Raw genomic sequence first — 19,418 nt, 5'->3', positions numbered from 1 at the left:
AAGCAGGGGGACACGCCTGGCACTGCAGGATTTGAGTCCCTCTCGGCGTAGTGTGTATACTGATGGTAGCCTTTGTTACTTTGGTCCCAGCTCTCTGCAGGTCATTCATCAGGTCCCTCCGTGTAGTTCTGGGATTTTTGCTCACCGTTCTCATGATCATTTTGACCCCACGGGATGAGATCTTGACCCCAAGGGAGATTATCAATGGTCTTGTATGTCTTCCATTTTCTTACAATTGCTCCCACAGTTGATTTATTCACACCAACCTGCTTGCCTATTGTAGATTTACTCTTCCCAGCCTGGTGCAGGTCTACAATTTTCTTCCTGGTGTCCTTCGACAGCTCTTTGGTCTTGGCCATGGTTGAGTTTGGAGTCTGACTGTTTGAGGCTGTGGACAGGTGTCTTTTATACAAATAACGAGGTCAAACAGGTGCCATTAATACAGGTAACGAGTGGAGGACAGAAGAGCTTCTTAAAGAAGAAGTTACAGGTCTGCGAGAGCCAGAAATCTTGCTTGTTTGTTATTGACCAAGTACTTATTTTCCACCATAATTTACGAATAAATTCTTTAAAAATCCTACAATGTGATTTCCTGGATTTTTTTTTCTCATTTTGTCTCTCATAGTTGAAGTGTACCTATGATGAAAATTACAGACCTCTCTCATCTTTCTAAGTAGGAGAACCTGCACAATCAGTGGCTGACTAAATACTTTTTGACCCCACTGTATATTGTGTGTGTTAGGAAACGGTGTTAACTTCAGAAAGAGGTTTAGCCAAATACCTTGGAAGGGCTGGAGGTCCTCTTCCTTTTAGCTGGGCTTGACTGTTCATCATCTTGGTTAAGAGGATTAACGTGGGGTGGCAATGACTGTCCTGAGCCATGTGCCCCCATTAGACCTCCTCCTGCACTGGGGGCAGGTTTACTTGCCTGAAAAAGGAAGGCAAAATAGTGGTGGTGCAACAGAGAGACCAAAGAAAAGATTAAAAGGCAGAGAAAAAAGGAAGGAAACAAATACATGGGGTGTATGTAGTCACTTGTTCATTCATATGTACATGTTCTCAGATTTTACAAACCTTTGTTAAGTGGATAGTTAACATTTTTGAGCACATAAAGAGATATGTATAATACAACACAAGAGTAAGCCATGCCCATTAAAAGCCTCAATAATGGCATACTAAAACACAACAACAAGACATACCCCAACAGCAAACTATTGAACTGTTACATTATACATACCTGCTTTACACCAGTCTCACTACCATAATTCTTTTGTAAAAATTTAAAGAAGTCCACACTGCACAAAAAATTTACTGGGAGACTCACAGTTAATACTAGTGGTTTGTATGATGAGCCAATAAACCACCAGAAGCTTTTATCTGTCTGACTTCTGAAAGCACACACTTTCTAAATGGAATGTTGCATTAATTAACATGCCAAATCACCTTAAAAACATTTTGTTTATAAGCATAAACAATGTGGCCAGAAGTCGAGTTCATGTGTTTTAGTCAAACCTATTCCTAACAGGTGTATAAAGGTCTGCAACTCAAAAAAGGTTGGTATACCATCAGGTTTACCACTGTGTTACATCCCATTACTATTAATAACACTTTTAAACATTTGGAAACTGAAAATATTAATTGTTGCAGTTTTGCAAGTAAAATTTTTGCCAATTCTTGCTCGATACAAAATTGACAGCTCTACTGTCTGTGTCTGTCATACAGTTGAAACATGTCTGATTCTTCTCTTCATGATATGCCATTTTCTTTTTTTTCTTTATTTTATGAATTTTCTCCCCATTTTTCTCTCAATTTAGCGCACTCAATTTTGTCTTCCGCTGCTACCAGAGATACCAGATTGCATCCGAGGAGAGCACGTCGCTGTACATGCCTCTTCCGACACATGTACAGCCCTCCTCTTCTCGCCCCTGCTTTCTGCACAGGCGTCTCTTCCGCCAATCAGGGTCCTTACACAGCGTATGAACACCCACCCACCCACACATAGTAGATACAGACACAGATGCAGATACAGTGGCCAATTAGTATCTGCCGCAGGCACTGCCAATTATGCCCGCTAGATGGCGCCCAGCTGACCGGAGGCAACACCGAGTTTCCAACTGAGGAGTTCAGAAACTCGGTGCTGGTGTGCAAGCGAATTATCCCGCTAAGCCACCTGGGCGCCTATGATATGCCATGCAAAATAAGGTCTAACTTTCTCCTAAATGGGAGCATATTACTCTTTTAAATAGCAATATGGTGATACCTTTACACATATGCAAGTCACCCATGCATTGGCCACCCATACAATGACAGATGCAGACTTTTGCACCTTTTACTGATAACAAATTGGACAGTCCTTTTTGTTTTTTGCACAACACCCTTTTTTTTCTACAAACAAGCTGAAATGTGGACTTGTCTGACCAGATCAGACTTTTCCACTGTCTTTTGGTCCTTCCGAAATGAGCTCGGACCCAGAGAACTTTTTGGTGTCCCTGCATAGAACTGATGTATGGCTTTCTCTTTGCATAAAGGTGTTTCGTTTATTGATGTAGCCCTCATCCATCTGTGATGAAGTTGAATAAATGTCCACACCCTTAAACATTTTAATATTATGTTTTATGTACATCATGTATTTATGTATGCATTTAGTCTTTTGGGTAGAAGTCTATCAGCATGGTACATCTTGACTTGACAATATACAGTATGTTGACTCTTTTTTTAGAAAAGGTTCAAAATCTGTCAGAACAGCAAGGGCATCTCCTGTGCACAGCCATCTTCATGTCACCACACAGATTTTTAAATGGATTCAGGTCTGAAAATTCCCAATCTTCTTCCAGTTTGGCAGCCACCTAGGTCAGTTTTTTCTTGTCTTTTGATTAATTTTGAAGGGACGTCCAGTTTTTGGTGATGTTTCTCCAATTTTAAATTTTCAGGGGTCAAAAGTGTGGTTATACCTTACCACATACTGAAGAGCAAAAGTAATTGATTAACACTGAGAAAAGTTGAGCTCCCTGCTGGCAGTTGTAACAGTTTTCAATTTGCCAACTACTAACCTACACCTTCAAGCTATGTTAAAGTGGCTGTACTAGATGGCACATTGGATGGTGAGAAAATATGAAAACCGACAGATAATAAAATCATCTTTTAGAAAAAAAAAGGTAAACGATGGCAAAAAGAAACCCAATGTTCATCATGAATGCATCAGTATCAATGAAAATACATCATTGTACTGTGCTTATAATGAAAAATTCACATACACACACATACATACTTATTCATACTCAAGAATGCCAATAAAGAAGCTATGAAACACTTCGGCTTTGTATGATGGTCAACTGCAATAAAATATTAGCTACTGCTACCAATCCTAAATTGACTTTAGACATATGGACAAGTATTAGTGTTTAACAGTGTATTTTAGTCATCACTTCTATTTTTTTTGGTTGTTTAATGGTTTACTATAGAAGGACTAAAACAGATCCAAGGCCACCACAGCATGCATAAAACAACAAACCTGGCTAGACTACAGGAAGAACTATAGTGATACATCTATTAAACTCTCAGAACTGTTAGTCCTCCACTGGTGCCATAAAAAGGACAACATAAAGCACGGTTCAAGCTTTTAAGCCATGCGTCAGGGATGTGTGATGTGTGTGTGCAAGTGTGTTTGTTTGTGTGGAGGGTTTAGGTATTATACAGTGATCAGGATGTGCATCTATCTGGTCTCACCTGCTGAGCTGTGATCTGGACGCCCTGTCTTGAGGTAAGCTCTGCGGGGATTGGAAGGCTCCACGCTTCCTCAATACTAGGAAGCATTTTACTTTTACTCTGTAGACTAGTGTGTTGAAGGTTACACAACTGAGCCTAGGATGAAAATGTGTGAAAAACAGATTTAAACAGCCGTCTTTAGATGGGAGTCTGAACAGTTTATATCAATGTGTCCTTAGGCTGCAACACTAAGTTTAAAGAAGTGCAACTGTCCGGTTTGGCTGTAGTATATTAGACATCACCTGTTACAGATGCTTCAACATGCAAACAATGAAATGTATTGAATGGCTATGAATGGTGTTTATCATTATAAAACCTTCATTCACTCATACATACAAAACATGTGAAGAATAAAAATACATGCATCACAACTGAAAAAAAGAAGAAAAAAAGTCATGGAAAATTATGAAATCTTCATCAAATTCAGAAATTCAAACGCCCTCGAAGACAATGATTATAAGCTGAAACTGACCAGTGCAGAACTTTTAAACTCTTAACCTTTTAACTTGGGTCTGTTTCATTCACACATTATTTTACCAAGTCTTACCCATTAAGTCATTTACCATGAATGACCCATTAAGCACATAAAACGTTTAAAAAATTTATGTAAGTCCCAGTTAGACCTACTATGTGTGGAGAAATTATGGGTGCAAAATTAAATTAATGTGGATTCATAGGATTTGGGGTGACTAGCAATTAAATTACAAAGAGTTTAGATTTTAACAACTAATTTGTTACATTGTAGCACAATAACAAATGTATTGCAGAGTTAAAACAGCATTTCAAAATAAACAAAACATACAAGGAGATCCCTAACAAAGAAAAAAATAAATAAATAAAAATCTGTCATACAGTTGTGCTTTTTAAAGTTTCCACTTTAACTATAATTTGCAACTTTAACTTTACCTATAATTTAACTATAACTTTAACTGTAATTTCAATAATGGCATACTGTAGTGGATGCTTCTTCAATCAATCAAATCAAATCAATAATCTAGCACATTTTGCCCCTGTTAAAATGTGCTAATCAACACAGAACAGAGTGGTCAGTGTTGAAATGTAAAACATGTAAAGTACTCAAGGTTGACTGCCGTGCTCTCCAACTTACCTGCAAGTATTTAATGCGGGCAGTGAGTGCTGCAATGTTGCTGCAGCCCTTGCTGCGTGTGGCATTGATGTAGCACTTGATGGCATCCTGGGGCTGATTGCAGGACTCATAAAGTGTGCCCAGGTCCATCCAGGCTGCTGAGTGACTGTGGTCCAACTGCACAGCACAGATGTATGCCTGAAGAGCATCCATTGGCTGATTCTGCTGCTGATACAAAACCCTGAGCAACAATAGAGCAGGAGCTCAAGAAACTCATTAAGAAATTCAATAAATCAAAAACCATGTGCAAAAGTAATACGTTTAAAAAATTCTAACATCCGTACCCTATGGAGCACCACGTATCTGCACTGGCCTCTGATTTGTCTATGGACTGCCTGTAAGAAATAAACGCATCCTGCACTTTCCCAATACTCGAGTAGCACCTACAGAGAAAACACAACAGGACACAAAATAAAAAAGAGCAGCCATGAAATATACAAAATAAGATCAGCAATCAATTACCACCACCAAGACTCTTACCAGACTTTGGGCAAGGCACTCACTGCTCCATGGGTGCCACGGAACAGCCGACCCTGCACCTTGGACTAGTAAACTAGTAATTAGAAGGTTGCTGGTTCAACCACACCACCACCAATTTGCAACTGTTGGGCCCCTAAACAAGGCCTTTAACCCTCAATTGCTGTAATTTCTTAATCTATGTCTAAGGCACAGAAGGTTTTAAAACTACATTTTTTTCCTCACTTACCTGCCAAGGAAATACCAGGATTGGCCAGAGTTGGGGTCTGCCTCCAGAGATTTCTGTAGACACTGGATAGCGTAACTGTCCTTATTGGCTCGGTCTCCTAACTGCTCCACTGTGTGGTGCATCCAGCCTGATAGCAATACACATAAAAGCAAAGCTACAATTACATGGCTAAAAGATTCCAGTGCTGCTTACACTTGTGAACGATCATTACATGGTATTTATTGGTATTTATTACAACAATATTAGATTATTCTGTATTAAAGTATTGTGTTTCAAAAACACTGGGCAAGACAAAATAAGTTTCAGTAGTTAGAAATAGCATTACTATGTAAAAATGCACAGGATTATACTACTTACAATGTGTACACTACAAATACTTTTTGAGCATGCATATTCATAACTAATCTACTGTCGATGAGTAAATTCTATATAGCCACCAAATCTTATGAATGCATTTCATTAAAAACAAAAAAAAAAGGCAAGAATGTAATTGTCAAAGGGGCATTGCGTAGTTACATGCCCTTTAACACTTCGTAAATGTTGCTTATTGCCAGTCAGAAAGGAAAAAGAGGCATATAAAATTACTTACTTTCTTTACATTACAAAATGCACATTCATGGGGGGGGGGGGGTCTCTAATTGCTTTGCAGGTCTTGAATGAGCTTATTTAATATACATGGTTTAGGTAACACTGGCTTGTCCAAAAGCCAGAGGGGATGCCTCAAAACTGCTGCAATTACAACCTCTGCTGGCTGATTGATGGCACTCACACACACAATGGAGATGTGCAACTCTCCCTGCACAAAACAGATCTCTATATGAGCTCGCCTCATACAAATGAAAAAGAAGCAGTCAGATGCAGCACACATGTCGGAAGGGCACAGCCCTCCTTAGGAGTGGAGATGCAGCACACATGTCGGAAGGGCACACCTCCGAGGAAGTGAAACATAATCGGGTAATTGGATACAACTAGATAAAAAAATATATATATATATATCACTTTTACTGGCTTATCAACAGTACATTAAACTAACCCATTGCTGGACACTTTGGCGGTATGGCACTAAAACACCAAGCAGGTTTAGTTTTGTCAAGCAATTAGCATGATGAACTAAAATAATGATGATCTGAGCTCAAGTAATTACCTAGTTAAACATAAACAAGCTGTTCGATGCTTCTGATTTTGGATTTTGTTGCATTGTTTTACCTCTTAATTTACCCCCTGTGTGATGTGCTGAATACATTGAAATGTTTTTGAATGTATTCAGCACTGGGTTGTAGGTTCTAGTATGCAGTTTGCCATGCATGTCTGATAATGCAACTATGCTGTAAGACAACTATAATAACTGCATTCACATGCAGTTTTGTATTAAATGTACTATAGTGTAAAGCAAAAAAAAGCCCTGCAATGATTGTCGTTTAATCAATCTAAGGGCCAATTAAATAATTCTGAAGAGCTACGAAGCCACAATCGCCAGGATAAGAAAACTTAAATGTTTAAAATGCAAACACGGCCTCACTAGTCGCCATGCAGCAATTTCTCTCACAATGTCGTGGTTCTAAGTTAAAGGGGAATCCATCAGTTCAGGGTTCTGTGTAAGTGAGAGTCTGTTTCTCTCTGCCATGTGTGTGCTTTGTTACATCATATAAACAACGTCTGATTGGTGGCGCTTTCGGAAACATCAGTGGCAAATGGGGTCAATAAGTTCAATAAGATTTGAAGCACAGCAACAAATGGTATAAAAAAAAGGCGAATTTGTAAATAGCGGCCAGGTAAGCGGCCAACACAAAGCAGTTTTGCTGTGTACAGTATAATGAGAATGTAGTCTAATGCAACATAGCATGCTGTAACATCCTGCTGGCCTGGTTATTCTATTAAGCAAATGTAAAATTGAAATAAGGAGTTGACCAATTGTATTGGTCATTTGCTACCCATGGCATTAACTTACCAAGCTGTTGTAAAGTAGCAGCTTTCACCTGGTTAGCGAGATTCTCTGTCTGCAGGAGGCTTTCATAAGCTTCCTTTGCTGCACGATATCTCTTCTGAGAGCACAAGAAATAGCCATTTTAATGTGATTTTTCATGAAAAATATTCTTTCATGCAAGTTAGATTCTAGACATAGAATTTCTAGATTCTAGCAACATTTAATAAAGTAAAACATTTAATAAAAACATGAATAGGAAAAGGATTTCCCCTGATTTATGGTAGGTGTTAGAAAGCAAGAAAAACCTCAGCCATGTCACACTGGACCAGGAAATCACATGCCTGTTTCCATGGTAACATTAATCAAACTCTACAAATTATTATTATTGTAATATTAAGCATTAATTAAGGATCACAATACATACATTATAACACATGAGACAGGAGAGCCAAAGAAATAAATAGCAGAAGACTTACCTGAATTTCATATAAATGAGCGATGTGGAACTGAACTGTCAATGCAAAGTGAGAGAGAAAAAAGGATAAGCTTTAGCAAAATTACAAAAACACATTGCAGTTTACCATCCTTTTCTTAAAGAAATGACTTATTGAGTGGATTAAAATAAATGCTCAAACTAAATCCTGGAGCAACATCTGCGTTTAGCTGCTCCTTCTAAAGGTAAAACCATTTTGTACAAAGCATAGCAGCCTTTCACCCTTTAAACCCAATAAATGCTTGCACTTAGACAGAGGTGAGACTGCCCTTGATGTCCTCAAACCCAAGTGTGTGTGTGTGTGTGTGTGTGTAGGCTGCTCTCACAACCTGATCACGAATGCTACCCTACCAGCAAGGGGATTGGTGTTTCCAGGGCAACCAATTCCAGGCAATATGAATTTGTAAAGAATAATAAAGCATCAGCAGCAAAGTACTATGACTCAGTATCACTTTTGGAGCCCCAATCTAGACAACAGTTTCCAGCTGACCACAATGCAATTTATGCAGAAACTGAATTTAATAACAGTGACTGCAATTAACTGCCTTAATCTGCAAAAGCATAACATTGCACAGCTATTCCGTTTAAAGTCAGAAAAAACTGAATCAAACATCTGCAGTGCAGCTAGAGCTTGTGAATTCTAGTACTTACTTTCAGCCTTGGACAAAGTGCAATGATTTGAGTCGATCAAAGCCAGTTGAAAGTGCTACAGGGAGACAAAAAAAAAAAAAAAACTCATCTCTTGCAGTCAAGAAGTCTAGCATGTCCAGGTTATACACTGTGTTACTAGCTAAGTTTTAAGTTTTGAAAGAATATATTCTGCTTAACCTTCAGCAGCTTCTATGAGCAGACTTTTTAAATTAGTCTCAATTTTATTTGTGTATTTGGGCTATTCTGTCCAATTCATTTATTAAGATAAAATTTTGCAAGGTTTGTCAGAAAGCAGTGGTGTAAAGTAGTTTCGAAGCATTGCCACCAATACTGATTTGGGTTTGCTATCAGAAGTGGGTAACTTAAAAATACTGGTTTTATCATAGGTGTAAAAAAAATCAACTTAAAATAACACCACAATTGTATATTACAGTATCAGTGTTATTAACATGCAGACATTAAGTGTATCACAAAACCTTCATCACCTTAATTGGGAGTCTTGCTATTTTTACATTTAGCACTTTTCCTTGCAGCTTTTCCACCATGTAACAACATGGGTAACTTTCAAGTAGGCAAAGGCAAAGGCACTTAATGGTTCGAATCTTAAGTGAAACAGTTAATGTCCCAGTAGCAGTTGAGCAGCCATGACATGCATACATGCCACTTGACCAACTAAACACTGAGACTTCAAAACTTGTGAGGTCAATACCCCTAGCGTTGGTTTGTTTCTAGAAAAATATTCCACATCAGACACAGCCAAGTCATTACCCTTAATAAATCACACAGGATAGGTTTCAAACCAATATCTACACATCAATGCATGGAGGACAGGTGGCACAATAACACCAGATACACTAGAACTAGCAAAAAATATATGCAAGAAACAAAACTTTAAAAACTGCTAGGTAAAAATTGGATAAGGTTCCTACCTTTAAACTTGACTCATAGTCAGTGTTCACTTTAAACATCAGCCCAAGACGTAGGTGGATTTCCTTGGCTCGAGAAAAGCCAGGGTCAATGTACAGCACCTCCTGAAATGCTTTAATTGCCCTGCAAATGCAAATCACACTTTTCTTATAAGGCTGGCTAAATTTAACCAATCCAAGAAATTACAACTTAAAATAAAAACTAAATGCTCATCTCTTTACATGTATGGCATCTAGCTAAAGCTTTTATCCAAAGTGACTTAAAACAGGATGAGTGACCTTCAGCAGCTTCTACAGCCAGACTTTTTTTTTTTTTTTAATAAGTCTTAATTTTGCACAGTGTATTTGGGCTATTCTGTCCAATTAATTGAACAAGAATTATATTTTGAAAAGTTTGTTGAAAAACAGTGGTGTAAAGTAGTTTTAAGGCATCAATACTGATTTGGTTTTGCTATTTGGGTTTCTTAAGTGGGCAACTTAAGAACATGGGAGGTTTTTTTTGTTTTTTTTTTAAGTAAAGAAAACCAATGTACCTTAGATTATCATATTTTTTGAAAACAAAAAGTTTTTAGTTTTAACCTGACAGAGGTCAATTTTCCCAAGATGCACTGTATACCCTATATACAATGCAAGCAATGAAGCGTTAAGGGCCTCGCTAAAGGGCACAACAGTGGCAACCTGGCAGTAGTGGGGCTTGTGCCAGCGGCCTTCTGAGTACTAGCCCATGAGATTAACCACTAAGCTTCCACTGTTGACTATGCAAGTCATGGGGAAATAATTTTGCACTTACTAATACTACATCTTCTACCTCTACCCCCCAGTAGATTTGTGTTCTTGTCTACTTTCTACTCTTTTTACGGTAAGGAGATTACTTTTGTAAGTCAGTCTGAATAAAAGTGTGTTCTGCTAAATGCAGTAAATGTAAATGTTAAGTACAATGATCTATAGGTGTGAAACATTCATACTTTTATTTTCTTTCTTCATTAACGCCTATGTTTAAACGCCTACGCAACAAATTACCACAGAAACCACTGCTGTTTTATTGTTACTGTAGATCAGCCATATCGTGAGAGTGAGTAAGCACTACACAACTTAAAAAGGTGAGAGTGTTGTTGAGAGGAGTAACATTTAAGTAACGTTTCCTTTTTAAAATGAGTTCATAACTAGTGTGAACTTTTATATTTTTAATAGCACAAAATAGCAGTCCAAAATGTTATAAAAGTGTAAAAGTATTTTGAGCAGAAAAAAATCATTTAATTATGTAAATGTCTGTCCACTTAAATTGAGGTCTGTTGTGGATAATGTACAACCACAAATCAGAAAAAGTTAGGAAAGTATGGAAAATGCAAATAAATTAAAAATGCAGTGTTCCTTATATTTACTTCGACTTTTATTTAATTGCAGACAGTCTGAACCCAAAATATTTCATGTTTTGTCTGCTCAACTTTATTTCATTTGTTAATATACCCCCATTCCTGCATTTCAGACCTGCAACACATTCCAAAAAAAGTTGAAACTGAGGCAATTTAGGGCTAGTAATGAGGTGAAAAAACTAAATAATGATGTGATTCCAAACAGGTGATGTCAACAGGTGATTGTAATCATGGTTTGGTACAAAAGCAGCATCCAGGAAAGGGTGAGTCATTGATGAGCAATGATGGTCAGAGGATCTCCAGTTTTTTAACAAATGCGTGAGAAAATTATTGAAATGTTTAAAAACAATGTACCACAAAGAAAGATTGGAAGAGATTTGCATATTTCTCCCTCTACAGTGCATAATATTATTAAACGATTCGAGGAATTGGGAGGAATTTCAGTACGTAAAGGCCAAGGGCGCAAGCTTAAGCTGAACGTCCGTGATCTTCGATCCCTCAGACAGCACTGCATCAAGAACTGCCACTTAACAATAGCTGATATAACCACATGGGAAGGGATTACTTTGGCAAACCTTTGTCAAGCACTACAATACGGAGTTACATGCACAAATGCCACTTAAAACTTTACTGTGCAAAAAAGAAACCTTATGTTAACCATGTCCAGAAACAGCGTCGACTTCACTGGGCTCGGAGGCATCTAGGATGGACCATCACACAGTGGAAACGTGTAATGTGATCAGATGAATCAGTATTCTAGGACTTTTTTGGAAGAAAATGGGCGCTGTGTGCTCTGGACCAAAGAAGAAAAGGACCATCCACACTGTTATCAGCAACAAGTCCAAAAGTCAGGGTCGGTCATGGTATGGGGCTGTGTCAGTGCCCTTGGCAAAGGTTATTTACACTTCTGTGATGGCAGCATTAATACAGAAATGTACATTGAGATTGTCATCTTTTCCAGGGACGTCCATGCATGCTCATTACAAAGGCATGCCTGCGGGAGAAGAGGGTATGGGTACTGGACTGGCCTGCCTGCAGTCCTGACCTGTCCCCAATAGACAACGTGTGGAGAATTTTGAAACAAAAAATGCAACAATGACGACCCGTACTGTTGCACGTCTTTGTGTTTGCAGGAAGCACGGGACAAAATAAAACCTGAAACACTAAATCGCTTGGTATCCTCGGTGCCAAAACATCTTTTAAGTGTGGTGAAAAGGAATGGCAACATTACAAAGTGATAAATGCTTTACTGTCCCAACTTTTTTTGGAATGTGTTGCAGGCCTGAAATGCAGGAATTGATGTTTATTAATAAATGAAGTTGAGCAGACACAACATAAAATATCTCAGGTTCATCTCATCTGCAATCAAATAAAAGTCAAAGTAAATGTAAGAAACTTTGTGGGGGTTTTTTGTGTGTGTTTTTTTTTTTTATTATTTGCATTTTCCATGCTGTCCCAACTTTTTATGATTTGGGGTTGTAGATGACAATTCCCTGTGCTTTTTTTGCATATGCATATTTCTTTTGAGAAAATAGCCACCTCTTTGAACCAGTAAACTTTAAATGGTAGAATTTCAGGGTAGAGCTGCTATTCAGAAAGCTTTTGTATGAAGGATCAATATACAAATGTCCGTACGGACCTGATCAAAAGCAGGGTCTATAAAGAAAGACGGTTTAAATAAAGTCCAGTAGCTTGCACAGAGCCCCTGCCCTTAGCCTCAATAAACAGATTTGGAACATCAATTGAGGCTTTCTTGACCAACATCATTGCCTAGCTCTTTTCACTATTTTATTACCATTTGTTTTTTAAATGGAACGTCCAACAAGCTCATGATCAATTGTCCAAAAACTTTTGACCATATAGTATATGCGTCTGACCAAATTACATGATCATCTTAGGCCTACACCTGTGTGACTGTTTTTAATTTTTAATTTAACTACAGTTAGTCCTTAGCTGGTCAATAGAAGTAAATCATATCATAGTTACATAGTGGAGTTATCATAGTTACGATTAGTAATATAAGCACATGCACTTAAAACTTCTGAACTAGACAACCCAGAAGAGGGCCTGTTTTAAGGCCAAAGCTTTAGACCACCATGTCTTCTGTAGTTTCTTTTCTAAGAAACATTTAAAGTGGATAATAGTGATTATTATTGTTATTATTATTATAAGTATGGTAATGATCAACAGATGTTTTAAATGGACTTATATAGATTAGTGATATTGCACTGTACTTAAAAAATAACTAAAAATGTGTACAAAATGAGAATTTAGTACTTACCACTGAAATGCATTGTAATGGAAGTAAACCATACCAAGGCCATACAAGAAGGCAGCATTCTGGAAAAAAAGATGTGTTCAGTTTAAAGAATTCAAAGCATATAGGAGAATAATTAAACAATTCATGGGTCCCAGAAAAATCTAATTTCCAGGTCTTTATTGCTTTATTTATTTAGTTTTTTTCAGGCTGTGCTCCAGGTCTTCAAATGTATCTGTATTAAACAATTCTGAAAGTATGTATAAGGCCATGGTTTTATATTTAGGGCTCAGAGTAGCTCAGTGTTCCATTTAAAGCCAAGCTGCTGCATCATTACACTGCCATGTAGTTACAAAAACATGCAAAACTGATTAAAAATGAAAAAAGCAAACTGATTTCTTTGAACCAATACCTGACCATCATTAATCAATGTCGATTACTGACAAGCTCATAGCGTCCCATTAAATATTACTGATTAATAAACAGCAACAACAACACAGTAAAAATGATGGCATAATCACAAAGAGCAGAACCAGTTCAGCACCAGAATATAGCTTTAATAGTGTTGCTAGTTCATTACAATGGTTCATTACAAGCAACTACACATGCTAATTAAAAAATATAGCTGCAGTTGATGTATTAAAGCTCTTCATGACATAACTGTACTTTAAAGATGAAAATAATTTTACCTTTACCACTAGACATGAAGCAAAAACCCTTAAATTTTTACTTAAAATTACACATGTCCACATGCAAAAGGCCTCACTATTTGAATAATGAACAGTACTATAATGCATTAAAAGTACAATGTAAATGCATTTAAAAGGTTTTCCTGTTGAGACAAGAACCTCTGGATGTGGCCATACACAGAGCTAGTGCTGCTCACTGTGGGCGGATAAGCGTGTTTTACGTCCTGTACAGATTGCAGCTGTGCTCTCAGTTGGAATTAACAGTCAGCTGTTGAAAATGTATTTAAATTACATTTTCAATTGGCGGCTCCGATGAAAGTATTGGCCAGCTACTTTATTTTTAATTATTTTAAAATCTGCGAATAAAAAAAAAAACAATATTTGATATACTATAGGTAGGGCCCTACCTAATTTACGGGAAAATGTGCTTAATTTCACGGACCGAGAAGTGACGAGGGGTTTAACTATACTATGTCCAACAATAAGCGAGCAATGTGTGCTGATGTGTGCTGATGTGCAGCGTAAAAGCAAAGAGGAAAAAAAAATTAATCTGAGTTGATTTGGCTACGCGAACAGCATGGATTGTTCTGTAGTGAGTTGGAGGTTAATAAATATTTTTTGCCGTGATAGCAAGCGATATAGTGATAACAGCAAACGAGAGCCGAGTTGCCTCCAAGCCGGCAAATCTAGAGGCGACTAGTCAGCAAGTGAAAATCAGGGCAAAAATCGTGTAGTGTGAACTAGGCATTACTAGCTCACTCTCAAAGACCGTAATACTTGTCAGTGTTTTGAATTACCATACTCTGCATCCAGAGAATGAGAGTTTTCCAAACTCAGTTACCAGAGTCGTGTTTTTAGCTGCTTTAGACCTCGACATCTTGGACATTTTGACTAACCGATGGCTAGTGTAACCAAGCGTCTTTAGAGTTTGCTGAGTTTATAAAGAAAGAAATAAACTGTACACAGACAAATTATTGGGAGCTGAAGGTTGTTGTATAAACGTGTGCAAGTTCCATTTATTTGCAAATTCCGGCTTGTCAGTGACAATTTAACCATTTTCGGTACACAGGGGAGCTGTGTTAGCATAGTAAGCGAAATCTGATGGAATCAGTAAGTAGCGCGTCCGAATAACCAGACTTAATAAGTCGCAGACTTTTTAAAATCCTCTCTACTGAGGCCGCTGCCTATGCAGGCAGTAGACAGCAAGGCAGCTCACTAGGTTTTTGAAAAGACCCACTGTCAGCACACAACACCACAGTCTCTTACAAAAGTCTCTTACACTAATGCCAAGTTCACACTACACAACTTTCCAAGTTGTCAGATCACACTACACAACTGGATCTCTAATCTCTGCTGCGTTTCCGCTCACCCCGTATCTTGCATTCTCATTGGCTGTTCAACACAGCACTCATTGCCAGTCGACCGACTCATATCCAAATATTCAACTTCAGTCGCCGCTCGGATCAAGTGGTTGAGTAGTTCACACATAGCTATTGAGAGCTGAGTTTTGAGTTGCTCCCGAGTTGGCAAATCTAGCACCAACCAGTCGGTGAGCGAAAATCAGGGAAAAAATTGTGTAGTGAGAACTAGGCATAACGTACTTGCTGTATGATTGCTGGTCTTATTGCATATTGCCCCTCATATTTCCTATGCTACGCGAATAAAAAATGTTAAATCGCTAAACACAAACCTTAAAATTTGAATTTTATAGCAAATTGCATATTACACGGGAGACGGCGCATTTCACGGGCAACAGCTCTTTTCACGATCCGTGACGCGATTTTCACGGCCGTGAATTAGGTAGGGCCTTAACTATAGTATTATTACGCTGGAAGAAAGCTGGGATATCTGCTTTTAAGTTAATCACTTAATGTAACTGCATTTATCTTTGTAAATAATTTTTTTTTTTACAGCCAACATTGCATTTTTCCGTTTAACTTCAAATGCAATAAAACTTTTCCAAATTACAGGTACATATATTGGTAAAGAAAAGAAATACTTTTCATATTTAATTTAAGACGTTCTCCAAAAGCAAATCTTAATTTGGGTGCCACTGGGGAACTTGTGAACAACTCTTACACTAGAACTCGACTACTTGCTATAAGGGCAGAAAGTAAGATAATCACCCATGTCTGTGGAAAAAAGTAAATATTCAAGATGGCATATCCAAGATGATTTTAATACATTTATAGAATATGTTTGTGTGGGATTTCGGTTTGTTAGTTTTTGTTAGTGGAAAGGTGAAAACTAGCCCCACAAAAATGCTGATTTAAAAAAAAATTAAATAAAATAAAAAAGTACACAAGTTGAGAAATCAGCAGTTCACAAAATGACTAATTGTAAAGGCCACAGAAGCCACATTACTACCGATTAAAACCAGATAACACACCCACAACAATTATTTCCTTCTCTCGCTCTTAAACACACACTTTAAACATGAATAAATTTGTAAGCCATGATTACACTGGTATGAGTGTATGGCCCACAGAAACATTTCTTTGAATTATTATAAAAGTACTTGCTCAATGACTTTAGTAAGTTATTTTGCAATTAATGCTGCTTGTTAAAAAGGCCATTTAAATTCATTTCCAACAGTGAATACTGATTTGAACAGAGCAGAGCTACGATTTCACACCTGAGTAGTGCAGTGAGAGCTGAATTCAAACTGACCTTCACCCATCCACAGTGCATATGAGCCAGTTTCGTTTGCACATTGAGATGGATAAATTTTTTATGCATTTGTACTATAGATCTATAATCTAAAGCACAACTACATCAACATCTGAATGTTTCAAAAGTTACAAAATGAACGTTTAGGAGCAGCTGTTTCAAGTGGCAAGACCTTAAATGGGCAGTTCATGCTTATAAAATCCCTCCAATAGTGAAACCAAACTAAAACAATTCTGCAAAAAGTATGTCAACAATTTACAATATCCACAGCAATATGTTTACTTGTGTTGTTTTTATCCTATAGAAAAATTAGTTGGAAGATCTGAAACATATAAATTTGACAATTTAGTTACATTCATGACAGAAACGGTAGTTACTCGTTACACGAGACTCATCAGTTCATAAGTATAATGTCAAACACGGTCATGGACAATCTCCAATTTACCTCACTTGCATGTCTTTGGACTGTGGAAGGAAACCGTAGGTCCCAGAGGAAACCCACACAGACACGAGGAAAGCATGCAAACTCCACACAGAAAGGACCCAGACCGCCCCACCTGGGGATCAAACCTTCTTGCTGTGAGGCGACAGTGCTACACACCACGCCACTGTGTAGCCCGACAAATTAGCAAAAAAAACCGAGTGAGGGGCAAATACTTTTACACAGCACTATGTTGCTTCTTTCAACTGCAAAGTGCATGGGCTGGTCACATTGACTTTACACATTACTTCTACTACTTCTTGTGTTCTTGTCCATGAACTTTGTAATGTCTGATCAGTCTCTGCAGATGCATGTCACAGTGACACTGTTTAATGATTGTATAGTAAATGTTCTAAAGCACCCATCAAAACAAGAACAATTCTGATATACCTGAGCATCTCTAATCATATACTGTATTAGTATGTAAGTGTTTGTGTTTCGGAATTCTTACCTTCCAGTAGTCTGACTGTAAACTGTAGTACCGCTGGTATGCTGATAATGCTGCAAAAGAGGAAAAGAGGGCAATTAAATAATGCCAAAAGAATTGCAATACATCGTACTGTATCTTTGTAAGTAAAATTTGCTATTTAAAATGTAATATATGCTATTTAAAATATGCTAACATAAAATGATAAAAATGGCAATTTTATCCAGGTATCATCAATCGACACACTAATGATGAGGTGAAAATCTATAGTTTTAGAAATAGTTTTCAAAAAGGAAAAAAAAAGAAATCAAAAAATCCTCAAGAGACTTGCCTCAAAGCCCCTCTAGTGCTGCGTTGGATGAATTATGTTAAAAGGTGAGTTCTATTCCAATCTCATTAGGGCAAGTAACCGTTTCTGAGTACTTTAAGGCTTTCTTAAACCTAAAACTCAACAAGTGGCTTCTTCATTCCTCTCTGCCATAAAGGTCTGATTTAAAGAGTGCTGCAGAGATGGTTGTCTGTCCAACAGACTCTCCTGCACAATACTTTTGGAGCTATTTTTGAGGGACTGCTAGCTCAAAACTGTTCAAGTTTAATTAAATGCAGATAAGTTCTAGAGACATCTCAAGTATATGTAAAGCAAACAAGGAGCACCTGAGAACAATTTGGAGCCACAGCAAAATGTCTGAATACTTCTGTGACTAAGAGATTTCAGTTATAAAATGTTAATTTTTTTAATTTAGTTTTAATTTACTTACTTAAGTTTATATTGATGGGTATGAATGGCAATCAAATTTAAAATCAAATCCACAACATAAACAGTACCTAATGTCTAGGGGTCTAAAACTTTTAAGTACACTGTATATAGAAAACAAATAAATAAAAAATATAGGAATAAAAACAATAAACAAGATAATAATAAAATAAATTACAAATAATACACAATTGTATTCTGGGTTACAAGCAGTAACTCCACAAACTGCACACTGGCAAGTGTAAAGACCAAGAAGATGAAATACTGTAAGAGAATAGAGGGAAATGTACCACTCACCTTTTGGGTAATCCTCTAGTAAGAGGTTAAAGTGACCCAGCTGGCAGAATAACTCTGGGTCGACTTTTCCTTCAGCTTTCAGAATTAAAGAATCGTAGCAGCGAACAGCCTAAAAAACGGGGGGGGAAATTAATGAAATATCAACAACTCTTTCAACAAACAAGGCAATATGACAGCCACTATATAAAATTAAAATGTAAAAACATATATTAGAAATAAAAGTTGGGCACTCAGGTGGTGCAGTGGTTTAACATGCTATAGCATACCATTGCAGAGTGTTCAAACTCATGAGCCACCAACCGGGCCAGGCGCCCACACAAACACAACTGGTCTTGTTTGAGGAAGGGAGGGTTGAAAAAGCAACATGGGCAAAACATTTTAAATATTATTACACAACATTTATACACATTCAGTTTTTCTTTGAAACTTCACAGAGTAGATGAGAAAATTCATTTGGGACTGAGCCCAAGTATGTGGGTGTAAACAGCACATCATATCATGGTAGTAAAGCTGTGGTGATTAGCAAGTGACATTAGTTTAAAATTTAATTTTAAAAAGGCTTAGGCAAGCAAACACATAAAAAACCTTATACAACTACAGTTCTGAATTATTCAGTCAGTGCTCACAGCCAGACAGCTCAGAAAGGAAACACTGCTGTTGGTTTGGGGTAACGGCTGAAGCCCTGCAATGGATTAGCACCCTGTACCAAGTACTTCTATATTGCGCCCAGTGTTCCCCTGTGAAACCAGGCCTGCCACGTCCCCGACCAGTATAAAGCAGTTGGTGAATTTGAAAAATATTTATATTACTTTATGGTTCTACAGTCTTTTTCTTGTTTTTCCTTTTTTCTCCCCCTTT

At 37.5% G+C, this 19,418-nt stretch overlaps 1 protein-coding gene across 3 annotated transcripts in view; it reads right to left on the bottom strand.

Moving 5' to 3' along the window:
* The window catches only part of LOC134316999 (lysine-specific demethylase 6A-like), a 59,953-nt gene extending 41,290 nt beyond the window's left edge, over positions 1-18,663 (bottom strand). Inside the window, exons 1-12 of one of the 3 annotated variants that reach the window (XM_062997630.1) lie at positions 18,561-18,663; positions 17,534-17,583; positions 13,267-13,325; positions 9,616-9,736; positions 8,687-8,741; positions 8,019-8,053; positions 7,567-7,660; positions 5,619-5,745; positions 5,197-5,295; positions 4,874-5,093; positions 3,727-3,861; positions 782-928 (exon numbers count right to left, since the gene is read on the bottom strand). In XM_062997630.1, the coding sequence (XP_062853700.1) occupies positions 782-928; positions 3,727-3,861; positions 4,874-5,093; positions 5,197-5,295; positions 5,619-5,745; positions 7,567-7,660; positions 8,019-8,053; positions 8,687-8,741; positions 9,616-9,736; positions 13,267-13,298 (1,065 nt within the window). In that variant the 5' untranslated portion in view covers positions 13,299-13,325; positions 17,534-17,583; positions 18,561-18,663. Of the gene's footprint in view, positions 1-781; positions 929-3,726; positions 3,862-4,873; positions 5,094-5,196; positions 5,296-5,618; positions 5,746-7,566; positions 7,661-8,018; positions 8,054-8,686; positions 8,742-9,615; positions 9,737-13,266; positions 13,326-17,533; positions 17,584-18,560 lie in introns of those variants that run through there. The other 2 variants (XM_062997628.1, XM_062997629.1) reach the window with 2 other exon arrangements.
* Positions 18,664-19,418: the final 755 nt, after the last annotated feature.

Source organism: Trichomycterus rosablanca, chromosome 6 (genome assembly GCF_030014385.1).
Source record: "Trichomycterus rosablanca isolate fTriRos1 chromosome 6, fTriRos1.hap1, whole genome shotgun sequence".
Lineage (NCBI taxonomy): Eukaryota > Metazoa > Chordata > Actinopteri > Siluriformes > Trichomycteridae > Trichomycterus > Trichomycterus rosablanca.
Note: the sequence above shows the minus strand (reverse complement) of the source record. Positions and strands in the feature narration are given on the sequence as shown.